The sequence below is a fragment of the Colias philodice genome, chromosome 16, assembly GCF_061535455.1.
Source record: "Colias philodice isolate Cphi_HAF_F1 chromosome 16, ilColPhil1 Martin Lab GWU primary, whole genome shotgun sequence".
Lineage (NCBI taxonomy): Eukaryota > Metazoa > Arthropoda > Insecta > Lepidoptera > Pieridae > Colias > Colias philodice.
The window spans coordinates 3379411-3400820 of NC_143101.1; the positions used below are offsets into that span (position 1 = coordinate 3379411).

At 32.3% G+C, this 21410-nt stretch overlaps 1 protein-coding gene across 3 annotated transcripts in view; it reads right to left on the reverse strand.

Moving 5' to 3' along the window:
• Positions 1 to 3286: 3286 nt before the first annotated feature.
• The window catches only part of Trpm (transient receptor potential cation channel, subfamily M), a 191250-nt gene continuing 173126 nt past the window's right edge, over positions 3287 to 21410 (reverse strand). For all 3 annotated transcript variants that reach the window (XM_089705245.1, XM_089705243.1, XM_089705244.1), the window contains 15 exons: positions 20344 to 20534; positions 19832 to 19977; positions 18230 to 18451; positions 17231 to 17464; positions 16971 to 17093; positions 16003 to 16194; positions 15135 to 15218; positions 13970 to 14156; positions 13373 to 13493; positions 12110 to 12252; positions 11540 to 11705; positions 9519 to 9692; positions 8428 to 8601; positions 5316 to 5434; positions 3287 to 4284 (listed from right to left, as the gene is read on the reverse strand). In XM_089705245.1, the coding sequence (XP_089561371.1) occupies positions 4118 to 4284; positions 5316 to 5434; positions 8428 to 8601; positions 9519 to 9692; positions 11540 to 11705; positions 12110 to 12252; positions 13373 to 13493; positions 13970 to 14156; positions 15135 to 15218; positions 16003 to 16194; positions 16971 to 17093; positions 17231 to 17464; positions 18230 to 18451; positions 19832 to 19977; positions 20344 to 20534 (2443 nt within the window). In that variant the 3' untranslated portion in view covers positions 3287 to 4117. The remainder of the gene's footprint in view (positions 4285 to 5315; positions 5435 to 8427; positions 8602 to 9518; positions 9693 to 11539; positions 11706 to 12109; positions 12253 to 13372; positions 13494 to 13969; positions 14157 to 15134; positions 15219 to 16002; positions 16195 to 16970; positions 17094 to 17230; positions 17465 to 18229; positions 18452 to 19831; positions 19978 to 20343; positions 20535 to 21410) is intronic.

Below are 21410 nucleotides of genomic sequence, written 5' to 3' on the forward strand. Positions count from 1 at the left end.
TATAATTATAATCGTATTATGACAATTCAAAAATGTATATTAAGTACTTTTATATCGTCCAATGTGTCGATGTTTTGATATGAAAAGCGTTTAAACTCTTAATACACGATTTTTCTTATACTTTACTAAGTTTCGTTTATACTTTATAAGTTCATTGCGATTGCTGACGGTACAAAAAGGTAATTTACTATTATACGTGTTACTATTTATAAACACAAAAAATCACAATATTTAGAGTTCATAGGTGTTACTTAAATAGAAATATCATCGTAATAAATTATGTAAAAATATATAAGATTATGCTGATTTGATTTGCGTCCGAAATAATGTACCTAACCTTTTCTGTACCGTCAGTTACATGAAAACTTTATTTATTGCATTTGCTACCTTACAGTAATGTTCCTAAAATTTACAAATGTAATTACAAACTCTATATAATCAATGATTCTATTATATACACTATAATCCAGAGGGTTGCACAAAATATTTGGTATAATTGAACACATTGTGATGAAATTTGATGGTTAACAAAACTTATAAAATCAAACTCTGTAAACAGTATATAAAAATCCGTTACGATAAATGATTATGTTTGAAAAATTGCACATCACATTTGTACAGATATCGTTGATATGTTTAAAAAGGATTAAAAATCAAGCATTATATTGCCGAGCTTAACAATTTTTAGCGATAAAAAAAGCAAATTGATTTCATATAAAACTCTACTTCATATTAAATTTATCACTTCCGAGAAAAAGCTTTACTAGTTATTAATTTATGACTAATATTATAGTATTAACATTATTTTAAAATCAGTTCCAATAAAATTTAACGGTTTCTCGACAACGATATTTACACCTCACATAGATTGTATTGTCTGAATATTAATCGTATTCTACGCTGTACAATATTTATAAAGAGATGAAATTAAAACAACAATATTTATTCCATTCTAAAAGATTAAAATATTATGAGAAAATAAGATCATAGTTATTTCGAATCAAAAATTATTGGCTGAACATTGCACGTAACTTCATAAAAAATTTTTTTTTCCTATTTCTGTTTAGAAAAGTTCCTTTATTTCATTGCACCGGAATCAAAATACAATTTTCATGTTATCAAGTACTAAGTAACAGACCAGAGTCTACATGCAGATTAAAAATATTATCAATAACAGATTGCTTTCATACACGCGTTAATAAATACCATTTTCCATTATAAATGATTCATGTAAATCTTTTTTAAGCAGGCTTAAATTTCAATTTCATATCATTTATTTTTCAGCGCTCAGATCGAAACTGTTAATAAGGTTTCAATATTTATAAAGTACTGTTGCAGTTAAAAATTTCAGCATATTCTTCACATTTGGTATTCAATACAATGTGAGTCTCAAGTCGCAAATAAAGAGAGTGAAATATCACAAGTACTACTACTTATTCAGTTTTTAAGATAGAAAACTCTGCATTAATGATATGTTTCGTAGAAATAATATGAAGCATAAACGTTAGAGAACATCATTAAATACATTTCCAACGTTTGGTAAATAAAAGAAATAAGAGAACACAGTGAGCGCAATAACGTATTCAAAGAAATGCAAAGTCACTGCAGATTTATAATCATCATAATTTTCCCATTGAGATGCACTTTAGCGCGACGAACTTTATTGTTCCCCATTTTCATTCTTATTGCTAGTCTTGCAAATATCGAAAGCTCTTCAGTTCGAGTGTTGTAGGTATTTTATTAGTTTATTTTGTGTAAGATTTTATTCAACTTCGGTTTTATGTTATTTAGTATCCATTTCTTCGCATGTGACAACCTCGTTTAATAAATAAATGGTAACATTTTATAACACAAAAGCATTTAGTAGATATCAATTAATACCTACCTAAATATCAATGACTTTATTTATGGTTTATCTATTCATTAACAGATAGATTCGTTATTTGGTAAACTGAAGTAAAAAAATTGTATATCACATTATACAAATTAAATTCGATCAAAACTATAATATTATGGATAACGTACATTAACTAGGTACGCGAAATGTTCGGTGATTTTGATATCATTCCTAATTAATTAAAATGGGAGAATTTATGTTCATTGCGAACTGAATGTATGCGACATGTTGACATTGCCTGGTCCAGATAATAATTCTAGCTATAACATGCTTTCAGACGCACGACGAGTTTAAATCATATGCCTGTCGTTTGCAAATGGAAAGATTTGTTGAAATTGTAGACTGTGTACATTGAAAGAGAAGTGCTTCTTTATTTAGATAAAATTTTAGAATAAGGAATGGAGAAAATGCTTTTCATTTATGAAATAGTCAATTCATCGTATCGTAAGTCGGTTAAATAACCTCCTTTTTTTGAAGTCGGTTAAAAAATGAAAGTATATTGTAATTACATATACTCTACAAATGGAAATGTATTTAGAATTTTGGAGCATTTAAATGAAGCTCTAGGTTGTCACTAGAGCTGTAATCGCATGTAGAAGTGCAAGTAGTGGGAAATGAATCGCTCTGAATACTATTTCATCGGTATCGACGATACTAGATCGTTAACCAAATCGAAAAGATATTGTTTACTCGAAAACTTACTCTATTACAACGCGTTGCGGTACAAAATCGGATGTTCTTCATCCAGAATACAACTTCGGTGGTGTAAACTGTCCATGCATTAAAGCGACAAAATTTATAGCTACACTGCAGAATTAGCGCGATATTTTACAGTTTTTTATATTGTACGGGCCTTGAAAACTCATTTTTCAAATGAAAATGAAAAAAATGAGAGGAAATTGATTCTGCAATATTTCAGCGCGAAATTAGCAATAAAATCCAATTGGAATTTACGATGAACAAAAGCAATAGGGAATACGATAGCGTAAATTACATTGGGATCAACAGATTGAATTATTCATGATATTTCGTTTCTAATACAATATAGAGTTTATAATGGAATCTCTACAATTTGTAGAATTATTTTAATTTGATTAAGTATATAAGTTTTGAACATCCATCAAAATATAGCCTTACTGTTAAAAAAATTGCCATCCAGCATTCCTATTGTTCTCTTAAAGTAGTCGTTAATGTAGAGACGAATATTTTTCGTTTTATGAAGACAGTATTAAACGAGGTTGTCACTTTTATTTAACTCGGCAATGCGTAACAATCCCAATTCGACAATTTTCTCGTCAAAACAAACGACAAACGTCACTTTGACAGATAACGACAGCCCTTTGTTTTATTTAAGCCACATGACTTGTAATGGGCGAAACTCTTTTATGGATAAATGTTATTTTTGATATTATTATTAAATGTTCTTGAACGCTGAAACTTGTATAAATATAAAGAAGTTAAAACGGCCTGCCTGAGCAATAAAGTTTAATGGCAAAAGTTGAATATCGTTTAATTACGTAAAGCGAATCCGTATTTACAAACTTTCTATGCGAGTTACGAAATGTTTTTGTGGACACTGTTAGCTGTAAAACCGGTGTGTTTTTAAATGTAGGAAATTTGTTTTTATTAGTACGAAAGACATTTTATACTGGCTTTGTTCAATATTTTTCTAAAATGCATTTAAAAAAGATGAATATTATTTCTATTTTACAATTGTTATTTTGTTTATGATATAGTACATCAAGACTTTACAACACAATAAAGATGATACGTGTTAAATACCTAAACTTACCTCTATCATGGCTGCTGAAAGTAAACAAATAAAAAATCTTTAACAACTAAAATCTCGAATCATGAATTAACAAAGAATTCAATTTTTATTTATTTAATTAACACAGTTTTCGACCCAGATCGTAGTGTGGTTTCTGCTATTGTATAATTAATGTCCTTTTTGTCCTTTTTATTAATGTCCTTTTTATTTATTTATTCAGCACATATTTTCCGGCCAAGATAATGCTGATGGTTACGGCTGCTGCATAAATATTCTTCAGAAATTCACATTGAATTTTTGTATAAATTTACATTTTACAGAATTACTAGTCAACAATTATTTTATTTATTTATTCATTCAGCACACAGTTTCCAGCCTAGATGTAGCATAAAATATGTCCTTCATAAATAAATTTTAATTCACATTTTACTGTTTATTTATTTATTCATTTAGCACATAGTTTCGGGTCTAGATGGCGCTGGCGGTTGCGGTTGCGTGTGCTCCGCGGAGCGCTGTCGCGGCAGTTGCGACGAGTCCAGCACGATGGACGGACGCGGGGGGAGGTTCTCGCTGACCATGTGCGACATTGAGAGGTCGCTTGATGCGTTTGTTTCGCCTGTGAGATATGTTATTATTATGCTTTAATTCATAAGAATTTTTAGCTGATATTAATTCATAAGAAGTAGAAGTCCTGAATGAAAAAGGATTGGAAAAATGGTCGTATGTTTATATGATTAAGATTAGGACAAATAGCAGTAAATTATGATTTGATCAAATTTAAATATTCACAAGTGAAGAAAAAATAGTTCTACAATATAGATAAGTGAATTGAGGAGTATGTTTGCAATGTTAACATAACATCTTTTTATCACAACACATGAAAGCGTATAGGGCAGATATTATAATGTATAAAAATAAATCAATATTAAAACTTTTTTCATTTGTGTGTCCATTTTCTTCGCGATTACTTAAAATACAAAAAATCAATATTAAATAATACATAATCCTGAGAGCAATTGAATTATAATAGCCATAGACACTGACGGCAGTCGAAAGTAGACGGAAAAGAAAACAAGGCTTTTATTGCATTTATAATTTAATACATACATTACATATAAAAATGTTAAGATTATAAGTCAATGCCCATAATATTGGCTGTATAAAAATATTATAAGTTGCCTTTCAACAAGCACTCAGGTTACATTAGCACTTAAAGGTTAATGGAAGGTTCATACGTGCCCTTTTTCTTGTGTGCGTTATATTTAATACATTTTAACATTAATGTAGTGAAACACATAATTTTAAAAGTTTCTTTTTGCATCTACTTAATTAAAAGATCAATATAAATTTTAATCTTCAAATTTCCTTCTAAAGAAAGTTGTCTATGTCCTTTTCAAAGCCTTACCGTCTATATTTAACTTAAATCTATTCAGTCATTTAGGTGTGAAAAGGTGAAACCTAGTTACTATCAAATTAAAGATCTCAGAAATTAATCTCAGAAAATTAAGCATCTTTATCACGAATGTGTTCTAAATTTTGGAGAAATAATAAATGAACAAATCCTTCATAGTCTAAAATTACCATATTCTGCACAAAATTTTTATTACAAAAATCCTAAAAAACCCAAATTTAAAATTTCCTGCTTACCGGACGGTTGTCTAGGCACGGGCAAGAGAACTTCGCCACACGCGTCGTCTCCCAGCAGCGGCTGTAGCGGGGACGGTAACTCCCGGCTGTCGATTGCTGATGATCGACGGAGTGAGTGCCTGGGTTGAGATTTGATTTTTAACAAGTTGTGTTGTGTTGAAAGTTGAATTAGTTGAGATTAGATATTTAGGGCAGTGTGTGTTTGTAAATATAGAAATAGGCATAATTAAATAGATAATAAATACAGTGGAATCCGTTTATAATGACATCGAAGGGAATCGACAAACACGTCATAATAAGCGGACGTCATACAAAGCGTTATGTGAAATGAAAAATCTTTTGTATGTAAATATGTATGTATTTAAGTATTTTAATACAGAAACATAGTATACTTGCATATGTATAGGTAAACCAGAATCTGATGGCAATTAGGCAAATCAAAATTTTGAGTGTGCAACCCTAGGGAAAATGGACTGAACGATCTTGATACTGCTTATTTTTTAGTTTGTTCTCAATATCATTAGTCACATTACATAAGTGGACAATACTGTACTTAATAATGAGATATCCACTTAATATTATGTAGGTACATACTGACATGTATATTGTTTAATATACATATTACTTTTACACAGGTAATACATATTATTATTTACACATACCTATATTTGTATGTTCATTATCATTATGCCATGTGAAAATATCGATGTTATATCGATAGAAAACTAGACTGCTTATAATTTTTTATAAAATAAAATAAAAGTAAAATAAAACTATGTTTATTTTCGTAAGTATTAACAGATACACACATTATAAAATTGACTTGGACAGCTTGGACTTGACGAATAGCCGTATTGGAAACTCCTGTAATAAGTTTTCATAAATTCCAATCAACAAACAATATTATAGTTACCTACTTACATATAATATTTTTTAATTAAAAGTATCAAAGCGGGTAAGTCCAATTTACCAATAAAATCTTCTAAATTGAAAATTGTGATGTGTTTGACCCTTCTTCATCAAATATTTTTCTATACACATTATAAACAACACCTCTTGCTTGTGATCACAGCGGCTTTTTCGACATTTTCGAAGATTTTTTAGACAAAATTCTAAAAATTATTTATTAACTGCAAAAAAGACAAATAATTTGACAACCAATTTGATAGTTGTCAAATAAGTTGCCACATAAAAATCTTTTATTTCTTAAATATAAATATGCCATCAGATTCTGGTAGACCTATATACGTACATATTAAATCAAAATCAAAATTGCACGAAATCAGCAGATTATTATAATAACACATACAAGTGTATTTTTTTACAGTAAGTACACTGTAATTTTTGACTGCTTTTGTTTTTTCATTTCATTGTAAAAACAGTATCTAATACTATTGTGTATAGAAGACATAGCTTTGGTCAAATTATCATTTTCAATATGCTGTGAACAAATCGTGATAATAATTCTGCAGCTTTTAATGCCTCTTCTGCGGTAGGTAATGGTGATTCCTCGACTTCCTCTTCCCCATCACTTTCAAGTTGTTCCTTAGCACTAATAATCTGTACGATATTTTCATCGGTGGGTTCTTCGGATTTGAGGAGATCGCTATCAATGACAACATAATCTTCCCACATTTCCGTGTAAAGAATCATGCCGGTCATTAAAAATGGGTCATAATAAGCGGCATGTCACTGTAAGGGAAGTCAATATATCCGACTTTTTATAAAGAATTTTATATGAAAACCAAACTTCGTAGTGCAATTACGTCATAATAACCGGTTGGTCATTATAGGCGGAGTCATAAAGCGCGTCACACACGGTGAAGATACTATAATATTTTATCTTAAGATACTGTTATATTTTATATTACAGTATCTTAACGCATCCGGTATCAGCGTTCGGACCATCATTTTTCTTTTTGTCATTGCGTACTAAGACTCCTGTAGAACCGCCATCCTGTTACAAATGACCCACAAAATTTCGTGTCATTTGTAACAGGATGGCGGTTCTACAGGAGTCTTAGTACGCAATGACAAAAAGAAAAATGATGGTCCGAACGCTGATACCGGATGCGTTAAGATACTGTAATATAAAATATAACAGTATCTTAAGATAAAATATTATAGTATCTTCACCGTGTGTGACGCGCTTAATAAACGGATTCTACTGTATGTACATATGTATGAATCAATACGAAATCGATCTTTTAAATGCACCTTGAACGTTATTAATTTACTACCTGAAATTTTACAATTATATAGTTTTCTCGATGAATAACCTCCTTTATAAGCTCCTATATTATATTTTTCTGCAATATAATTCCTATTTCATTTCAACAGGTTCATTCGAAATCTGAACTATGGTTCAGATTAACGGAATTTATTTAGCTCTGTATTGGATTTTATTCCTGCAATGACCCATTTATTTCGTTTATTTGAAAGCTGACTTTTAAATTTCTTTGAATTCAACCAACCTATTTTTTACTACACTAATCTTATTTCTTCTATACCACTTCATGAATCAAAATAAAGTTGAAATCTAAAATTTTAAACCGTAGTTTAACACTGAGTTTTGAGTTATCTAACGTATCACGTTAAATCTGAATTCAAAGAAGAGAAGCTTTCCAATTATTGAAGAATTTAGACACGGAAGACTGAGACGACGGTCAGATCTTCCGATATACTGCCACCATGTGTACCTGAAACTCCATTTACCTCTGATGCGGTAATCTTCTATCCACGGTCCGAAGTTGTTCGCGGTTGTTGCTGCAGCTCCTCCCCACAAGTGATAATCAGATTTTCCAGTCTTCAGCCCTCATAATTATACCATATATTACTGGTCTTTTTCCAGATTTCCGAAGAACAAGTCATTTAATTTCACCAACCTTAACCCTACTTACCTCTGATGCGGTAATCTTCTATCCACTGTTAACAGCGTGGAGGTAGTAGGTGGTTGTTGCTGCGGTTCCTCCCCACTAGTATTGACACACACACTGATGCTGATGCCGCTCATCACAGCATCATCCACACAATTCCATCACTTCTTCCTGGATTTTATTCCAGCCTTCGGAAGTTTTCCTATTCAACCTTGTTTTTTTTCAATTCCACTTACCTTTGATGCGGTAATCTTCTATCCACTGTTAACAGCGTGGAGGTAGTAAGTGGTTGTTGCTGCGGTTCCTCCCCACTAGTATTGACACACACACTGATGCTGATGCCGCTCATCTCAGCGCCATCTGCAGCCTCCTCCTCATCGTATCTGCCCAGTATAGACTCCATTTCTAGGCTACGGTTTAGATACGCTATGTCGGTTCAGCAATCAGGGCAATACGAAATGTTTGTCTGTTAGTTTTGTTAGAAAAATGTCGTTGGTTATGGGAGTTATATTTATAATGACATTAGCTGTGCTGTTCATCATTGTGGTGCATTATGGTTGTATAATCTATTTTTCATCATTTCGCATGAGGAAAAGTAGATCAAAATAGCGTATTGGTTAGAATTTGAGATAAATTGATAACTTTTAAGTTTTTGAAGCAAACACACACAAATGGGAGATGAATTGTTTAATACAGAACTGAATGGCTATTTTCAATTCTGTATTTACTTGAATTAATAATACGATTACGATAGTCAAGTTTCTTGGAAGAAAATATCGATACAAATTTTTGATTGCCTTTGTCTATTTATGAACTTTGATTGAGATCGAATACTTGTATTTGAATTTTAATAGCTCTTCGCGTTCAAGATAGAAATGGAATTGAAAATTGACTGCGAATTTATAAATTATAAGCGTATAATTTATTGCAAAGATGATGAAATATCGTTAATTAATTACCAATAGTTATTTTCCTCATTTGCAATCTACCTAACTTTGTAGTTCCTTTGATGCACTTCAGGTCTAATTTATTTTAACTTTCTTATAAACAAGCAAAGGATTTAAAAATATGGAACTTGCGTTCCATATCTATATTTTAGTAGTGTATAATAATTTCAAATCGATTTATCAATTTACGTCTTCTGCTTAAATTATTCTTAAAATTTTTTTATACATTCATTCAAAACATTTTTTTAAGATTAAAGATATTTCAGTAGTGCTATCTATCTTTGACTTACATTTAACATACTATAATGGACTTAAATTTAATACATTTCAATGAACACAAATTAATGACACATTCAACATTAATTCTTCACTCCACTTACCGGCGCTGTATCAAGTTCTCCATGATAATATAGTCATCCTCCTCAGCCCCACGCAAATGTTCCTTTTCCATATAAAGTGCGAACTCCGGGTTGGACATTTCGCTCGCGTGTCGTCTCCGCACTGAGGGGGACGCGGCGCGCGCGGGGGACAAGAGCCGAGTGGTTATTGGTGTCCTGTGTTCATGGCAGAGAGGGTAGTTGAATACAATTATTTATTTATTTATTTGGAGATATACGATACTAAAGTAACGTACATCTTCATGGTTTAATAGAGTTGAATCAACACGTTGCAGAGTGGATAGCGCATGTTGAAAACTTGTGTCCAAGAGCGATATAAACAATCTTTTAAAAAATTTGTTGATTACTGTTGCTCAACAAAATATGTTATATAAACAATCTTTTAAAAAATTTGTTGATTACTGTTGCTCAACAAAATATGTTATATAAACAATCTTTTAAAAAATTTGTTGATTACTGTTGCTCAACAAAATATGTTCACCATAAACAATCTTTTAAAAAATTTGTTGATTACTGTTGCTCAACAAAATATGTTCACCATAAATACGTTTTTGGGACATTCATTTCATATGGTATTACGGGAAAACTTTTTTATTGCGTACGTGTATAATAGGCAGAGTAAAAACTATTGTTTCTTTTATGTATGCTTAATGCTCTTGAATTGTATCTGTTCGATTCAATAATTGATTGTACGTAAAGTAACTACTGAAAACATCAGCTATAAAACAATAATACCTCACTGTAGCAGTATTAAATTCTTGGGAAATAAAACATAAATCAGTGGCCTAAAAAGCAGTTTAAAATGCCTGTTAAATTAGCTTAATGTGGTGTAAATTTTTGATGTCTATTGTTTTTCCGCCAAAATAAATAACAAACATTAATTTGACGAATAGCGGACGTAATTCAATTCGACAAAGAGCTTTGTAAAAATAGAACATCTTTGAGAAATTTTTATTTATTTTATATTTATTGCACAAAAACTGCTTAGATTATCTTAATATGACATAAATACATTACAGTAGTGGGTATAAAAAACTTATCTCATATTTTGCAAGTCAGAGAATTTATATGCGACATTATAATTAAAGTTTTCCAGCCTCAAGTAGCGTGAAGCGTGGCATAATTTGTCTCTCCAAATGGCCATTAGGTTGAGCCAAACCACATCATTAATGTTGCACCTAAGCCGTACTGTGGAATATTATGCAAAATATAATCCCATTATTACCATTAACGGAAATTTTCGGTGCGTTAACGGTTACAGTGTTATCAGGATATTTAAGTCGCAAAATTTCATTGAGTTAATTTTAAATGCGACGCTGAGTTTTATTATATTGATATTTTTATTTTTTGTAAAAAGTTATTTATTAAATGAACATGTTAGTTTCACATCAAAATTAGGTTTCCTCCTAATCCTACTCTCTATCATCATCATCAACAGTTGTTTATTAGGTAATTTGATTGTGTTGTTATCCAAAATCATCATTCAATTCATTGATCAATAACACAATTCTAAATTTTTCGTGAAAACTTTTATTCTCGATCACAGTTAGGGCAACAAATTCATCACATCCATCGAAATATTTAGCCAATACAGCAAAATAATCAATTGCATGTACTTTCAAAATTTCACCTACCACACGCTCGGTTAAATATTTGTCTGAAAGAAACAAGCTTCGTGGCAATACAAAATTTATTCTGAGCTCCACCTTTCCAGTGTCTCCTGCACTGTACACCACTTATTTTGTACCCATCATTCTTCGATACTATTTGTTGTTATATTTTAGAGCCGATTTTTCAATGCTTGGATAAAACTTATCCGTCCAATAAAGTATTACACGATAATATTAAAATGTCACGTAAACTGTCAAATACGGGCAATTAGAATACGTTTTTAAAATGGTAGTTTTATACATTATTCGACGAATAAGTTTTACAAATTTACTAAGGGCTGATTTTTCAATCCTTGGTTAAATACACATATTGTGTCATTATGTCTGTCTTACCTCGGTGTATGCGGCGGTGAGAACAGCCCATACACAGTCTCCAGCTCATCCGTGATGCTCGTATATTCATGCATCGCGAGTAGTAGTGACCGTGGGGCAGTTCCAACCCGTCGGTTGGAAGGCACGCCGGTCGCACCGCCCGTCGCTTCCCAACCTGATTGACGACCTAGGGATTATAGTATGGGGCTTTCTATGGGGGTATAGTTGGAGCTAGTTGTTGTTGATGGTGTAGAAGAATATTTAAGGCTAGGGATACATAGGCTTGCTATGGGGGCTTTCTGGCAAGCAAGGAGGTTTCGTAAGTGATATAGGGAAATAGTAAAGGCTAAATGCGGGGGTTTTGATGATATACTCGTGGTACACAGGATAAAACAGAGGCTGTTGATGATCAAGGACTTTTAAGACGTTAAAAAATGGTCCACACATTTTATTTCATTTTACAAAAATATTGCGAATTAATATTGATAATTTTTGGAAATCATGATGGAGAATAAGATCTCTTATAAACATCTTATATAATTATCATCGTGTTTGTGCCAATACTCCACTTGGGATTCATTTTACCCTTACCCGTTACAGAATTATGCAGCGAACCTGCGTCAACCGCAGAATTGTCTGGTTCAGAGTGCGTCTGACTGTGCTGCCTGCGAGGAGCCAAGTGTTGCGTGGAGTATGGACCTCCCATACCACAGTCGTTACCACCTTCTGAACGCCTGTTGGTCACCAGATTTGTATTTGTCAAAAATAACCCTTAATTCGCCTTAGATAAAGGTGTATTTTGTGTACGTGTTTTGTGAAAAAATTTGAAGTGTACAAAATCAGGTGATAGTAAGAAATCAATTGAAAACATAGTAGGTACATGTGATAAAGATGTTTGAAAATCTTACCTTAAACTAACTTACAATTATTCAGTAATTTAAGTTATATATTTAAAAAAAAATGTTATCAAAAACAGAACAGACAAGATGCTAGAAGGAAGAAATTTTAAACGTGATCGAAATAGTACTGTTACGTGATCAAGATAGATAGTTAATATAATTTTACAAACGTTTTATTTAAAAAATGCAAACCTTGCTTTTAAAGTGAATTTTATTGCTAATTAGCATACGCAATGTTCCAAAATACAATAGGTAGGCGTTTCCAATTTAATCAAACGTGTGATGAAAATTATTTTACAGAGATTATACTAACAGTCATTAAGAGTAAGTGCAATGGTGTTAATGTTAAGTAATAATACAGCATTTAAATGAGCTCGTGTAGAAGCTACTGGACCGTAAGTGTCTAATAACATTGATAAAAGTACTATTACTACATAGCTAAAAGCTAAGCCAATTGTGTAATCTTCAGTTGACTTACTGTTTCCACAACCGTCTCCTAACAGATGCAAGTAAAAAAAGAAATTAAAATTAAAAACAATAATGGCGATGAGAAATTTGGTGTTCGCGTCAATTCTGCGACGGCCAATCGGGTGAGATGATGTAAAACAAAATATTTCCTATCTATGCAATTTGTGGCAAAACTAAAATACATGCTAACTCAAATGTCACGAATGATTTATGAACTATCTTTTACAGCAGCTGTGTCTTGGATGGATCTACGGTTATTGTGATGTCTATACTTGATTTGATTTTTAGTGGTCTTCTCAAATGATATGAAACTGAAATTATGTTAATTTACCATTGATATTGATAAATTTGAGTAAAAAAAACTGTCCTATAATTTTTTTACTCCTATCCCCATGTCTAGTGTTAAATATCACATATTTTATGAAATTAAATCCCTTAAAACACACACCAAATAATAACATATTATTCATAAAATTGTAAAACATACCGTCTGGCATTAGCAGCAGTACGTCTAGTACCGGCGGAAGTGGTGCGCGGGCGCAGGCTGTGGTTGTCAGGAGGCACTTCACGTACTTCCGGTAAGAAAGCATCATCCGTGGAAGATGGCACTGAATAAATATATTAATTTCATCTATTGCCACAACTCTTAAATCCTAATGAATATACTAAGAATTCCTACTTAAAAAAAATTCAAGTACAAGTAACAATTGCCTATAATATTGTGTGGTAAGTTTTACATCACAAGGATTAAAAGTCGAAGGCAAAAAAAGTTTTCATGTAATTCTAATTTGTAACCGTAAAGTTCTACATTCTTTTTATATTTCATACAAATATATATATATATATATATATATATATATATATATATATATATATATATATATATATATATATAATTACTAGCTTTCCGCCCGCAGCTTCGCCCGCTTTGTGCTTTAAACTATCCTATCTCTCAAGTTGGATCGAACTGCACATGGTGAGCGAATTTTATTTTAATCCGTTAAGTGGTTTAGGAGTCCATTGAGGACAAACATTGTGACACGAGATTTATATATATTAAGATATCTATCACTATCAATATCACCTTTCTTATCATCACTCGGTTCTGTTCTATTGCTGTCTGAAGACCGCTGTCTCGCTGGTGTGATCACTGTTGGTTTGACCACAGTCACATCTGGACCGGCTACACTGGCACCGGATGAAGTTGACACTGAATCTGCTTCTGGCTCCTTTACAGCCACTACTTCCGGTCCAGGTGGAGGCATTTCATCCTGTTGACAATGTTTGTGCTTATAAAAAGAAAACCATTTTTTGGATTTAAATCTATAATTAATAAGATTACTATTTATTATAAATATTTATCGCTGTTTATGCCCAAAGATAGTTTCTGTATAAAACGCAAAACAAAACGAGGAAAGAGCATAAAAAGCTAAACTTGGACAACATTCAAACACAAACAAATCGGGTAACAATGTGAACACAATAACAAATATAACAACATGTTATGGAAATTGAATCTGCCGGGGCTTCATTGCATGTATAAAGGTTAAGCTTAGCGACCTGCAAATAGATCTCGTGAGTGTTACTTGCAGCTCGCTTAGTTTATGATGTTGTTAAGTTTAATGTATGCTAAGCAAAATGGAATTTGAATTTAACGCTAATTTATTTTAATTAGTCTTATATATTCAGGTGCTACGTTACAATTAAGGTGCTACGCTATTACTATAAACAACTGCACAGAATAGTGCAAATAATAACATGATTGCATTTTTAACGAACACGTTGTTTATAATATTTAATGAGTATTAATTAAAAACGCAATTTCGTGTGGGAGGAAATTTCATGAGTATGATTAAATTTAATTATTTTAAATAGTAACGTAATAGGGATGTTTCCCCAATCTGTATTAAAACGTACACGCGTTTAAACTTCATAGCTTAAAAATATATTAAGCTTGAAATGATTTGTAAAAATAATGCGTCAAAATCTGATATTTGAATAATCATTTCGTTAAGATTGTGCACAGATCAGCGTTTGTAAATATGTGAAATCATTACGTTAAGCAGTAGTACTGCATATGAGGAGCGTTAAAAAATTACTTTTTCATAAGCAGCTTTTGTAAGAGTGAAAAAGTAGTTCTGCACAAGAGCTTTCATAAAATATAAACGAAAATGTAGTACTATACAAGGGGAGCGTTCGTAAAGTTCATGAAGTAGTGAAAAGCTATCGAATGGAATGGAGGCGCTTACGTCGGAGGGCTGCGAGGCCTCGTCCTCCTCCTGCACGGGGCGCACCGTGAAGCGCGCCACGCCCGTGTCGCTGTCCGACAGCACCTGTCCAGCGATGATGCCACATCCACTTAATTTGCATTTTGATCCGTGACATTTTTACGTTCGATTTGGTGCAGGGTTTTCAACAAATTCTTATACAATGTAATTAATTATTTTTTTATTGAATTTGTTTTAAATTATACTCTGTTTTGTAGTTTTTTTATGTTTTAAGGTAAATTGAAAGTTTAGAAATTGAATTAATGTCACTGATCATAATACAAGCGAAGCGAACGAACTTATAGATGATTTTATCCATCTATAAATTCGTTGCACACGATAAGAAATATGAAATGGGGACAAATAAAACAACATTGGAGACGGTTAATAATGAACATACATGCTGACATAGCAAATAAAAATACATTCGTGAGCAAATTGACAACAATATTAAAAGTTACAAAAGCTATTGGGGTAAAAATTGTCTTGAAACAGACTGTATGTACATAAAAAATATACCTAGTATATCTAGTCTGCCTACTTTGTACTTATGTTAACATATTTTAACTATAAAAATTCCTCTAGCTAATTCTTATTGTATGGCATGAGAATAAATATTAATCAGAAACTTAACCTATTACTGCCAACAGTTATCACCAATTCAAGTTTTCTGACTTCAGTTTCTATTAAAATGAAAAATTTGTCTGAAACTATTTTTAATTGCCTTTGTGTTTAGGCTATTTTCCAAAACCAATTTTAAATACCTTCAGTCATAAGTTAATTAAAATAGCAACACAGCTCTTACGAGCATTAAAATTCTAGAAAAATCTAGATGATTCTATTCACTTACCTCAGATCTATCACTAGCAGTCCTCAATCTGGACCCACTCGCCTGGAAGGTCGGAGGAGGAGGTCCCAAAGTATCTGTGGAGCCTCTGTTTACTAGAGACGGGTGTGTAGCCATAAACCGATGTATTACAGCCAAGTGATTCATCGTTTGTTCCGCTACGTCCTCTAGTTTTCTTAACCTAAATTCTACACTCTGTAAAAGATTGATGAGTATAGAAAATACAACGATATGAAAAATCTGTTAATATTTCACTGTATGAACCTCTTTCTCCATATTTATTGAATGTATCATTAAAAGACTTATGTTCAGTTTCCCTACATCTGGATAGTAGATAACTTGTGATATAAATGCCAGGTCAAATGACAAACAATGTATGAAAAATACGTCAAAATGTGTGAAATAGGCTATCAGGGATATTATCAGCAAGCATCGACACCGTCCCTTATGCTTTCATTAATTATTCAACAGTATTTATATGTATACACTAGGTATGACTGCATCAAAATAATGTAAAACTTTGGCCCAAATATATACACGAAATGGCATTTTATAGTCTCCGGAGACCACAGAATAAAAATGAAATACTTTATGAGCCGAGCCGCACCGGATGAACATTTTGTTTTATGATTTAAATTATCCTAAACCGCAATTTCAATGCAATATTTTATTTTACGATATATTATCTGCAAGCGATAAATATTAAATTCAAATAGTGGTCAAATATCAGCCTGATAAATTGCTGATAATTGAAAGAATTTAAAACGAAACATTTCATCGCATTTATAAACTCATTTCAATCCCGTATCAGGATAGTAATATTTATTTTATTAATGTATTCTTTATTGCATATCTTACAATAAGAGAAACACTACCTAATTATACATTAGCATAGTTGGCGATCGTATCGTTAAAACGATTTCTTCTAGATAACCTAATTCTGAAATAAATATTAATTAATAAGGTCTTACCTGAACTGATTGTATTTGGCAATTAGCTTTTTGATTTAAGTCTTCCATTTTGGTCGTGATATGTTCTACTCTATCTGTTGTATTCCTAACTCTTTCTTCTAATGAATTTGATAATTTAATTTCCTGAAAAAGTTCAATAATTTAATATTAATGTTCAATGTCTTCTTCATTTTCAGTAAGTGTTTAACACAATCTTAACATGCTATTCAAAACGGTTATCTTTAGAGGTTTATCATATTTAAATATAAAAGTATACTTACTTGTTCCCTAAAATAGCCTTCAACACACTCCTCTTCAAAATCATATAATCTCTCCATATCTTCCTTTTCCAAGAAGAGTTTCAGACCGTTGTCGTATTGAAACCGTTTGTGAGACACATTCCTCGTCACCCATTTACATGTTGCGTATATGTGACAGAATATTATTAGAGGGGGTGGAAGTACTGGCTTCTGTTCGTATTCCATGACTACTGTGAATCTTTGGAACATCCAGACCTAGACAATAATTGATAGTTTATTTAGCATTCTTATCTTATCTTATTTCACATAGATTGCCGTTAAATTAATGATCTAGATATAGTTACTATGTGGTAATATGGCTAGCAATATTAGAATATATTACATATTTTTTTATTTTATGTCATTTATCATAACATTAATTAGGTTCATCTTATAATTCTAACAATAGTAAATTGATAAAAGATCAAAATGTTACCAATTGAATTTGAATACGTTATTCAACTAAAAGCTTAACGAATAAAAACTTTTAAACCATTCGGCATAATAAAAAGGCTCTAGCTAAGCTCGGTATTCTTGTTAAATATTCAAGAAAAGAACGGGCTAATAATTTATTCACGGCAAGGCAACGTTACTCGCTCGCAAAAATAACGAAACAAGCTCATAAAGTTCATACCGAGCTGACCGTTAATGTTAAATACACATTCATTTTATTATGTATTAAATTATAAATTAATACCGATAAGCGTTATAAATATTCAACATGCAAACGTATATTTCTGAACGTGGAAAAATTATCCATAAGTCTGGAAATATTAAAGCATATTAAATCAAACTCGATATTTTTAAAGTGAAAACTTCTTTAGCTGCGTTGAGCACTTATCGCGTCATCGACATGCTAATGTTATGAAAATAAATTTCAAAACAAAAATTCCAAGTTATAAAATTTCACTGCTTCAGCAGTCTATGAATTTTAATCCACGTTCAGACTTCGCAAATAAAACAATAAAGCAAAACAAAAACCTGGTGCGAGACTTCATTGACTTCGTTAAAGATATTATTAAAGACGGCGATAAGGAGGTTTATGAGCAATATGTTCGCGACGAGGAGGTAGATGGTCATCGCGATGGGCGTGATCCAGCGGCCCGTGACGCACTTGCTCTCGCCGACGTCCATCCCGCACGACGGGTCGATGTCCGGCGCGAACACCTCGCCGTACAACATGAAGTAAGGTTGGAAGAATATCTACAAACAACCGCCGGGTCAATACATGCGCGTTGGCTCATGGGGGAATGGTGAGAAAAGAAAGCGGGTTAGGTGTGTAAGTGGAAATAGTGGGGAATAGAGTGCACAGCAGCACTGACGTTTATAGAAATCTAGAATGGTTTGTAGAAATCAAACTGTTAAACATGTAAGTGATGAAAACGTCGGTGCAGCTGTACAAATTAATGATAAATATAAAACTAAAGCTAACATTACTACAACGAGCACAATACTAAATACCGCAAAATAAAAGACTACTCGCACCGTGTAAACCTAAAAAAATCTCGCAACAGGCAACATCGACTACGGAATACAAAATCGAAACCTGGTGCGATACGCCGTTGACTTCAATAAAGATGTTATTGAAGACGGCTATGAGGAGATTGACTAGAAGTATGTTTGCGATCAAGAGGTAAATGCTCATGACTAGAGGAGGGACCCAGTGGCCCACGCGGCACTCCTCCAGGCCGGGGAGCCCGCACGGCGGCGCCATCTGTTCCGCGAACACCTCCCCGTACAGCATGAAGTACGGTTGGAAGAACACCTGCAATTGTTAGTAGTGACACGCTAGCTAACACGTATATAAACCCAGATGTTCTGCACTTTCCTAAATACACACAAGATAGAAAACTTTTAACGACTCCAACACCATTTCCTGACTGAGCGCGGAACGTTACGGCGATTATTAACAGCAATTAAACATAGTAAAATAGTTTAGTGCCCATTAAACAGTCAGGACGAATGATATTGGAGTTGTTTTGTACGAGATCGTAAAAGTGTGTTAGTAATTATTATGAAAGAGCTGCTGTCTTATGTAACGTTTACGCGGCTGTAACTTCACTTCTAAAGATAATTAAGAAAATGATCAATATAATCTTTAAACATTTGAGTCAAAGCGCAAATATCACATTTATCACATGTTCTTTACATGAACAATTCGCGTTTACTTTGCTCTCAAAGCTTCTAATTAGCTCAAACATTTGCTGTGTTGGGAGAAACATTAATTATTTACACATAAGACTTGGCTCCATATAAAGCATAACTACCGACTTCATGAATCACACGGATTAAAGTCAGAAACGTACAAATTTGCAGTCTTAATGCATAGAGCACAGTTTGCATTACTATGTTTGTAAGAGGACATAAAATACTTTCTATTTCTATTTTAAAATTTAAGACTTATTGTGTTCCTCACGCTGAAAATTATGATTGCTTTTAGACCAGCAGGGATTGATAGGTTCTTTTTAATATCACAAAATTATAACTGAAAGTGATGATTGCTTTTATAGCAGTAGATTTTAATGTCAATTTAACATATTTAGCTCTATCACTATGTATATTACTAATTATTATAATACTCACTTCTCTGATAAGATACCAGCTTGCTTCTTTATCCGGATGTAAAATGGCCTGTCTCGCCACTCCGAACGACATGAGTACGACTAGCAATAGCACCACAAAGTATATCATATTTTTAACCATTTTACCCATCATTGTGACTAGAGGTCCTGTTGACAATTAGTATTAACTTATTACCTACATTTAGTGAAGCTAAGTTGTATAAAATTTTTTCTGTTAAGCCAATTCAAAATGTTTCTCATATAGATATAGCATCTAATGAATTTATTACAAACTACCCAATTAATTTAATTAACTCTTAGAACATTTATTGAAGGAATACAACATATAAAAATAAAAGTTTTTTTCTAGAGCTAGGAAAAAAATAAACTATCTAAGAAAAGGTTTAACACCTTTTCTTATTAACAATAACAACAACAGCAGCAGCGAAATTTTGAAAATAATAAAATATATAAGGATAATAAGGAATAAGACCTTATTTTCGTACTCTTCTTTCTCCAAACTATCTGACTTACCTAAGTACTTATTAACACCCAATATATTCAATATCCTTAAGTACCAATAAATAATATCGACGCAGTATATAACTCTGCCGACGTCCATGGAGCCAGGTCGGAAGCGCAAAGTCAGACCGACCAGGAAAAATATTATAAAACCGGCGTCATACGTGTTCCACATGTTCCACGCCCATACGCTGAACTTATGTCTACAAGAGAATATTTTATTCCAATTTTAATGATATACACGGTAAAATAATCAAGAAGACTAAATACAAATTGTTGTGTATTTATGTAAGTGTGAGAACGCGAAAACGAAAGCTAGTACAGACTTATATTAGATTTTTAAATGACTTATATTATAATAAGTCATTTAAAAATGTGAAAGTAACTATGTCTGTCCTTCTCTGCTTCATCCTAATCCGCTGACCCAACTTGGATTAAATTTGTTACAAAGAAAACTTGACATAAGAATGAAAATGAGGCGCTCTGATTTCTCACAAAATACAAAAACTCCATGTAAAATAAAAAATCCATGAAAAACTAATGCAAAATATTAACTGGAGTCACACTGTTTTTCGCATAATCTCGTAAGTACGACAGTCTGTGAAATCAGTAAATACATCACATTCAGGATTTGTATCTAGGAGCGCATTAATCAAACGAAGTGTCCACGGAATATCAGTTTTAGCGACTGTATGATACGGTAATGGAAATCTTATTTACAGAAGGATTTTGTAGTATGAAGTCAAAGATCGAAAGAACAATAATTAAGATGGGAATGTTTAAAATAATGTATAGGAATATAACGAGAGATCATTCCTTGACAAAATAAATTTTGGGAAATCATTATATGTGTATTTTATCTTGTTAAAAACTTATTGTTTCTCTCTCAATAACTAATAGTTCAATTTAATATACCCTTACAAACATATTGCTAGTTATAGGGTAAATAGTTATTATAAATGCATTTGTTCTGTACGTATATCATTAGAAGACTCGAGTCGTATTAATTGTAGAAAGGAATCGTATTGACAAGTTTGTCTTTAGTAAAATATATTAACTTTGCTCTTTCTTTGTGATTA